Genomic DNA, 8,890 nt, shown 5'->3' on the forward strand with positions numbered 1-8,890 from the left:
AAGATCTCAAAAAATCGCTTTTTGCGTCTGAATCATCGTTTGCTAGTGAAGTTACATTTATACTGTTAAATAGTTTATCCAGGAAGTCAGATACTTTCTGGGTATACTCGGTTGGGCCGGGAATTACAGAGGACGATACCCAGAAACCAGGTGGTACAACAGTGCTCTTCGGTGTAGATATTTCGGTTGTTGATGCTGGAGTGCTAGTGGCAAGATTTTTGAAGAGCGTGTCCAGGAATTCTGATTTCTTTGAAATGATCGCACTTGGATCCATCACTGGGCCAAAAGAACTTGGTGCAAAAGATTCACCTGGTCCGAAAGGTCCGAACATTCCCGGCAAGTATTCCTTTGGCACCCCAGTGGCTGGTTTTGTTGCCGATATACCTTCTACTACCTTCGGATAAGATGATGAGTCTGAAATGGTATTAACGTTTTCTGCGGAAGAAGGTACTTCTATGCTTCTTCTTCGGGAGAAAGATGCTTTATCCATAAAATTAGGCATTGTTTCTGATGAAAACGGTGTAAAGGGACCGATTTTTGGACTTATTGGACCCATGGAACCCATTGGACCGAACTTTGGAGCAAACGGACCAAACATACCGCGTTTATACATATTGCTACCATCAATAATTTTTTCTTTACCATCTTGTAGCATATCTCGTTTATTAAATAATGCATTTGCACTATCAACATTATCTGAAGCCGGTCCACTTGCGCCATATGGGATGATCGGTTTGGTATCTGCCACGTTATATGCAACTGGTCCTATACCGCTGAACAAGTTACTCAGCATATCCGTCTTCTTAGAAATAAACGCCTTTGGGTCGACAAACTTCGGCATGAATGAAGATTTTGGCATGTAGGGTACAGATATTGTATCTATTCCTGCTGGAGATCCAAGAGCTCGCGAATAAACTACGAATTACAAAATAATAAATCAATATAATATCTAATATTATATATATCTTTTATGTGCAAAAGGATATTAAGGAATTAAAAAGCATTGACAAGAAATCTACATTTAAAACTGAATGTAAAATTGTTAAATTTTTATTGTTCTTTTTTAGTAGATATCTGTTTTTGCAATCTTAAAATTTTGAAATAAAAAGTAATTACGTAAGTTTCCCTGGTGAAAATTTTTCTTATAATTTTTATACGAATTGGAACATTTTTCAGAAATACTTAGAAATATTTGGAAAGTTTATATCTCTCAGAATTTGTCATACATGTGAACTTTGAAATATTCTGAGATTTCTCCATAATTAAAAAAAAATATTTTTTAATTTTTTAGATTTTATAACATTTCAACAGAAATTATACTTATCAAAAATCTTAGAAATCTTACGATATTTCATAATTAACATATTATATGAAAATTCTGACAAAAGATCTAGATTTTATGAGAAGTTTTCCAATTCGTATAAAAAATGTGAATTATAAAATTATATAGAAATTCTGAAAAATTATATGAAGACTATATTCTGAGAAAAATTTTCACCAGGGTTCTTATTTGGAATTCAGTTTTTTATTTTGCATTTGACATCAGAAGATTATTTAAATTTGGATTTAGAAGATATTTTGAAGGTAAAGAACTATTTTCTTTAAATGAATAGCAAAATTTTAAATATATAATTGATAATTTTCTGTACACACATAATTTCTTTATATACTTTATACAGAGTAATAAAAAGAATTTACCTGGTTTAGACGCAAAGTTTGTCCATGGTGCTCCAGGTGGAAGTGCCAAAGTTAAACTGGCAATGAATGCCAACAGGCAGGTGGAAAGTAGAAGTGCTTTCTGTCGGAACATTGTACTGAGTAACGTGGTCCATACCATGAACTCGCTTTTATAATAACCATTGACTAATAATCCTTGCAAAGTCTCCAGGATTATCTGCATGCATGGAGAATGTTACGACCCAAGCTTCGCAACGGAGCCTTATTAAAATAATCCACTCGCCATATGTAGAACTTGCAGATGTGTTTTAATTAACCGAAACAATTTCCTCTCAGAGAGAAATGCTATTTCCTTCTTAAAAGCATAAGTATGTCTATTTTAAACCGTGGAGATAATCGTACTTTCTCAACGAAAGAATATCAAATAAAAGAAAAATAAGAGAAACTACTGCATTTAACATTAAAAAAATATATAGTTGTAATGTAAGAGAAATTAATTTTTTTCTTTTCAAAGTCGCTTATTTTTCTGTTCACTACGTATATAAATAGCGCATTTTACGGATGCGATCGGATTTTAGTCATTTTACAAATGAGCCGTGTACATACATATCGTCAGCTGTTTTCAATAATGGAAATACTTCAATTATTTCACGAATACCTTATTTTGACTCATCGAATTTGGTAGGATACCTAAAGTCGTTATAAACTATTTGTCACTCTTGAGTCTTACATTATTATGAGCATGGATTTTGAGCAGCGTAAGTAATATATTTCAATATAATTACCCAAATATACGAATAATAGTTGCACAGATTGTGGTTGTCAATTCCATTCAATCGGGTAAATTTATATGATTATTTATCATGGTCAAACGATATTTTACAGTTGTAAATAGAAATTATTTGATAAATATATAAAATTAGATTTAATTTTTTTAGAAGATTTACACATATATAAAATAACAAAATTATTATTATTAAATGTAGAATTTAATTTTTTAATTTTAATAGAAAAATTAATTAGAATATTTTTAAACTAGGGAATACAAATGACACTGATCCTATTGCAGCAGCAATAGATTTTTCATCATTATATTCAGCCATACATCATGATTACAAGGGAAACAACATTTCAAATATAATCACGCAATTATTGCATATATATCAACCAAAAGATGGTATCAATGCATATGAATATGTGCTGAGGAAAGTTCAAGTTTTACTAGAAAATTGTGGTTTCCAAAAAAAGCACTTATTGCTTTCAATGATTCCTCCTCCAGATAATACATCAGATCAAACGATTAAAGAAGTGTTTCGTACAATTACAGGTTTTACTAAAATCAATCTGCAGGAAAAGTAAGCGCTCTTTACACAGTACAATCTTTATTATATAATTGTATATCTCATATATTACTACAATATTAGCAGCAATACATTTCAAAATATATCTGATATTAAAAACATGGATAAAGTAACGGATATTTCATCACCAAAGCAAAATTTGTTATGCGATAAGAATACGTCGAATTTCAAGTCGTCGCTTTCCGAAGCTTTTCCTTTCCGAGGTTTTTCCGAAAGCGAGATTTCTATGATTCCCAATCATATAAAAAACGTAATCCACTTTAATAAATCCATATAATGCGATTTTTCATTTATAACTGATGTCAATTTAAATTCTACATATTAATTAATAGGCAGTTTCATCAAATCATCTAAATAATAATTCGAAAAATTGGCTGGAGAGAAATAAGTATCAAATACCGTCTTATCGACAATATCTACTTAATAAAAAGTATTATATACCGGCTAGAATTAGTACGCATAATAATATCATTGCTGAATCACACCCTTGTCACTTGTCTCAGACGGTATATAAGGTCTGTTAGAAAAAAAGAGAAAAAAGACATAAATAAAATAATTCCAATGTAATTACAAGGTATTAATACATTTTAGGATACATGCTCCACGAAGACGAATAACAATACTGAGATAATAGATTTATCACAAAATAAGATTTCCCAACAATTTAATGATGTTAAATACAAATATAAAAAATATGAAGATGCATTTGATAAAAATAAAAAATCTGGCATTTCACATATGATAATCGACATTGGTCAAGACGCAACAACTAAGCAGATAATTAAAGATGAGATACATAAAATGGATGTGTGTTGTGATGAAGATCAGAATATTATCATAAGTGTATATAGATAAAATATAGAGAATTTTTATTTAGATTAATTTTAGTTTAGGACAGTTCTAAAAGTAAAATTAAATTAATTAAATTTTGTAGACGGACGATCTTTTACCAACACCTAACGATAGACTTAAAACAAGCTTGAACAATTTTTTAAAACGAGCGCAAGAAGGAACTTTCGTTGGTAACATTATTCATTATACCAATGTATTTAATATATTTGTAATTATAGATAATATACAAAATTACAAAAGTAATTTCTCATGCATGCATACAGAATCGATCTTCCCACGCATCATATCACATCCACAGAGCTTCTTGAATTTGGTATGTTATACATCGAACGACCCAAAATCTGGAACACCACCAAAAGTTTTAGAAGATTTTACATCTAATGTCTCAAATAGCGATACCAATAGCTGCTTACTTTTAAACAAGCAGAACACAAATATTAACATAGAAAAAAATCAAAAAGAATCGATTGAAAGGAGAAAACAAAAAGCTATTACTTATGTTAATGAATTGCAAAAGAAACACAATTCTCAGGAATTTAATAAAATAATTAAATTACAATTACAACAAAATAATTTAGATTATGATATGGAAAAGAAAGCGACTACATTCGAGTGCAAAGATAATACGGAAAAATCAAGACACGGGTAAATGTGTTTATTTTATCGAACGTCTTAGTCACGCGTACAACGCCAAATAATAATAAAACGATTTTTAATTTAGATGTGAAACAGTAGAATCAAAATCGGATAATGTAAATTCTGCAAATAATTTTCAAGCTCGTTCAATGTCTGAACTAGCTGCATATAAGAAACGATATTATGACACGTTACTAAAGGCTCAGAAGGCGAAAGGTTAATTTAAAAAATTACATTACATATATATATAAACTATTCTGTTAAGCAATCTTTCAGACATACTTCGGTGTACTTTGTATGGAATACAATAAAATATTGTGATTACTTAGACATAAAAAGTGTTAATAAATATATTGATTACTTAAATTTGTTACAGTTGCAATATCGAATTCTTTAGCGTCTCCGTCGGGTCATTTAATAGCCTATGATGATCCGTATTATTCGAATTACATGTGTCAGCAGCAACATCTGCTTCACCAACAGCGTCATACGACGGCGAGACCGCAATTTTCGGCATATCCAACGGATCTATCTGGATTATCGAGTATACACCGTGATCAATACAGTTGGACGAAATCCATCTGTAAATATTTATTACTAAAGCAATTAAGACTTCAACGGCAGGTAAGAAGATATAGAGACATAAGATTATTCTAGGATATACTTACTTACCGGATATTATTGCAGACATCGCCTCTGTATGCCCGAAATGAAAGGTAATACATTTATGTGCTTAATACAATTGAAATATATCAAAAATATGATCTTTGTTTTACTGGAGTCGTATGTTATATGCTATTTTTTCGATTTCTTCATTCTTCAAGTGGTTGGATTCATCGCTACGTTGGACACGTATATCCTTATTCTTCTATGTCAAATAGAAGCGATCAAACAAAGTACTGCGTACGTCGTAAAAACTTGGAAAACATAGTTGGAAAATTGAAGGAGATCGAACGTAATAGTATCGATTTCAATAATTGAGCGATTCTAATACATTAGATGAAATTAATTCGATGAAAAGTTCCATTAAAGTTACACACGCAAGTGATATTTCTCTTAATTCCTATTTAATATCTTCGAATATCAATTTGAAGAATTGATTAATATAATAGTAATGATAAAAATGTTGAAAATTCATGTAATTGTAGACTGATATTAGATGTATATAAGCTCGATATGAATCTTATTCTAAAATATTCTTTTGCGTTAGCCTTGCCCTTGCGTTGAAAATAATTACTATGCATTGACAATGGAAATATTATGGTATATAACGATTTATATATACATTTCTTGTTAGATATTCCGATCTTCCTAAGGCGTAGCTCTTATGAAGTTTAACAGATCGCGCAATGATTTTGATATTTCCATTTGTATTTCGAACGATTGCGTGACAATGATTTTGCAATGGCATACGTGCAAAATATAATGTCGTACTTAGCTGTCGCCAATCAAATTGTGTTTAACGCATTTACTAACAAATGTACATTGTTTTGTTCAAGTAATATTACACAAAGTTCACTCTGACTAGATTTGTGATATATTGTTAAGTAACATACACAATCACACGCACAACTCCGCACAGTCAATAGTGTATAATATTCGCCGCTCATTTTACTCCTAGATGTATAAAATGACATTTAAAAGAATATGTGATAATGCTATAACTTAGATGTTACGTGACTCATGAATCATTTATTGTCTAGATCATTCACTATCAGCTCGACAAATCGCCAAGATGTTATACATCGCATGATATCTTTGCGTCATACTTGGCAATCTGCCTAGCCGTTTTATTTATATTCGTATCCATTATTTTCAGACTTCTGAAAAGACATTCGACTCACGATTCGCCTAACAATCCTACAATTAATATGTCGCTACAGTTGATGTCTACTATAATTATTGGCAGCATCACATTATTCATTCACATGTAACGAAATATATAAATACAATGACATTATATATATGAATACCTGAATACATTCACATAAATATTAAAACACATTAAAAATACCTAAACAAGACAAATATTTCGTATTTGGGATACGTAACACATGTAACGTGACATGGGTCTATCATTTAGCAAATGAGGAATTAGGCCAGTTAAATTATTCTATTAGGAGAATTAAAACAAATTGACAGGAATTCATTCTGTGAAATTAAGTTAAGTTTCTAATTTTCGAGATATCATAAAGAATACATTCTGTAATTAATTGAATGTGTTCATTAAAATACCCATTTTAATCACAATAATTTTTCCTATCAATTCCTTTTAGCTCGCCTGATTTTGAAAGGATCTCAGGTCATATACAGATTTGGATTGTCATGCTATCACTACAGGTCATTGTCAATCGAGCTTAGTATATAAAGAAATCTGCGTCTATTAATCATAATCGAAATTTATTGCCTGAATGATAATTTATTCATACAAATTCTAAGGAAACAGTGCTTTTCATGTATCACAAACATACTGCTATTATTTATTATATTAACTTCGTTGAAGCAAATAATTTTACAAATATCAAAGTCAAGTGATAATTTAGTCTTTATTGTAATAACGATGACTTTAATCCATTAGCTGTCCCTTATCTGATAATACTATTTAACAAATAATATTTTTATATTTTTCCTGAAAAATTTGAAAATTAGCATTAAAAAAATCTGTTATTATTACAAATAACAATATGGAACGTGAAATAAAATGATATAAAACTACGTGTACGAATTTGAATTACAAGCTTTGGATGTAAAGTCATTAAGAAAACTGAATCGATATTACATTACATTTAAAAAGAGCGTTATATTTCCTCTGGCAGTGCTTGTACACTTTGATCTCGCTCAAGGCTAATTGTTTTATTACGCCAAGTGATATTGATAAATTAGTTACTCCTAACAAAACATAATTTATGTTGAGATAATCACATTTCCATTCTCAGCATATCAAAGATAAATCATATAGAAAAATTACATACTATATCTCATTGTGTCTAACAAAACAAATTGATACTTTATATTTGCCACAACGAAGCTGCTGTATTACATGCTATTTCTCTTTATGAATCTATGAACACGCATTTCTCTTACATTATTAATTGATTTAAGGTCGACGCATTAAAGTTCGATAAGTGTGTAATTTATTTGTGTTTACACTCGCGGCATCGTATCAAAAGACAAAAAATAGCTGTTGTTAGACAAAATAGTTGTCTTAATCAAGATTAGCTAACATGTTTATATTCATTCGATCATATAATGGTCGTGATACATTGAACGAAGGAGAAACAAGATATTATAGAAATTCTGAAGACTAGATAATGTTATTATATATTTAAAAAGACTCAATGGAATTATCAATCAGGAAACAAGCGCTTAACAGTTTTCTTCTAAGATGAATTGTACTTCTAACACGATATGTATATACTAAAAAATACTTTGCTCTTTAATTTGATCGATTATTAAGAAGATTTAGTTGTACAAAAAAGTGCTTGACTAGAGTTGACTAGACTCTTTCATTAAAGGATTAATACAATAAATAATACTATTCGTTTAATAATTTTAAAACTACGTAAGACGTACTTATAAATAATGCATACAGGAACAGGGACGGATCATTCTCTTTTAATAACTTAAATCAGCAAAAATCTATTAATTTTTGTATTATGTATGTAAAAAAATTCAATTTAATAAAAGATAATCAATTATATATATGTATATATATATATATAAATATTTTTAAAATTAGTATTATTTAATTTAGTTAATTATAATTAAATAAAATTTGTGTAATTTAAGTGATTTGTACATCCGTCCTTGTGCAAGAATGATACTATTGTAATATAATGAGCACATTTCAGAGTGTGAGCTAATTGGAATAATACAATAAATAATCGTTCCACGCATACTATTCTGTTCATACGGGAACTAATGCCAAACCGATCTTCCAATGTAAAGAGATTAAGTCTTATAATTTTATTATAAGTCAATAAAAAGTTCTCTCTATATGAAATTATTTTTAGCATTTTGCTCAAAACGGGCTTTAATAAAAATTTAAAATTCTATAAGGCCATTGTGTGAAATATATATTTATAAAGGTATTGTCATTGCAAAATAAAATATTATCGTGATTTTACTATTATGCCGATTATTAATACGTTATCCGATCATAGTTTAATTAAAACTTAAAACAAAATTTAATTAAGAAAGTTACTCTATAATTTCGCGAATATATAATCTTTTTCTTTATTAAAAACTTTATTAAAAGCATCGTTTATGATATAATTTCATAAACTTCAATTTTCGCATATTTTACTTATAATCATATCGTAATTTTTTAAGCATTTTAAAATAAATTAATATGTTTAATTATA

General features: G+C 29.3%; 2 protein-coding genes across 2 annotated transcripts in view; one reads left to right on the forward strand and one right to left on the reverse strand.

The window, feature by feature from the left end:
• The window catches only part of LOC108756616, a 4,270-nt gene extending 2,119 nt beyond the window's left edge, over window positions 1–2,151 (reverse strand). Inside the window, exons 1-2 of the mRNA XM_018500551.1 lie at window positions 1,699–2,151; window positions 1–915 (exon numbers count right to left, since the gene is read on the reverse strand). Coding sequence (XP_018356053.1) covers window positions 1–915; window positions 1,699–1,900 — 1,117 coding nt within the window. The 5' untranslated portion in view covers window positions 1,901–2,151. The remainder of the gene's footprint in view (window positions 916–1,698) is intronic.
• On the forward strand, window positions 2,146–5,262 carry LOC108756618. The gene is made up of 10 exons (XM_018500558.1): window positions 2,146–2,435; window positions 2,717–3,032; window positions 3,102–3,288; window positions 3,371–3,553; window positions 3,630–3,881; window positions 3,973–4,060; window positions 4,154–4,535; window positions 4,612–4,742; window positions 4,903–5,150; window positions 5,214–5,262. Exons 1-10 carry the CDS (start codon window positions 2,414–2,416, stop codon window positions 5,244–5,246), a joined length of 1,842 nt encoding a protein of 613 aa, XP_018356060.1. The 5' UTR covers window positions 2,146–2,413; the 3' UTR covers window positions 5,247–5,262.
• The last annotated feature ends 3,628 nt before the right edge of the window (window positions 5,263–8,890 follow it).

Source organism: Trachymyrmex septentrionalis, unplaced genomic scaffold, assembly GCF_001594115.1.
Source record: "Trachymyrmex septentrionalis isolate Tsep2-gDNA-1 unplaced genomic scaffold, Tsep1.0 scaffold129, whole genome shotgun sequence".
Classification (NCBI taxonomy): Eukaryota; Metazoa; Arthropoda; class Insecta; order Hymenoptera; family Formicidae; genus Trachymyrmex; species Trachymyrmex septentrionalis.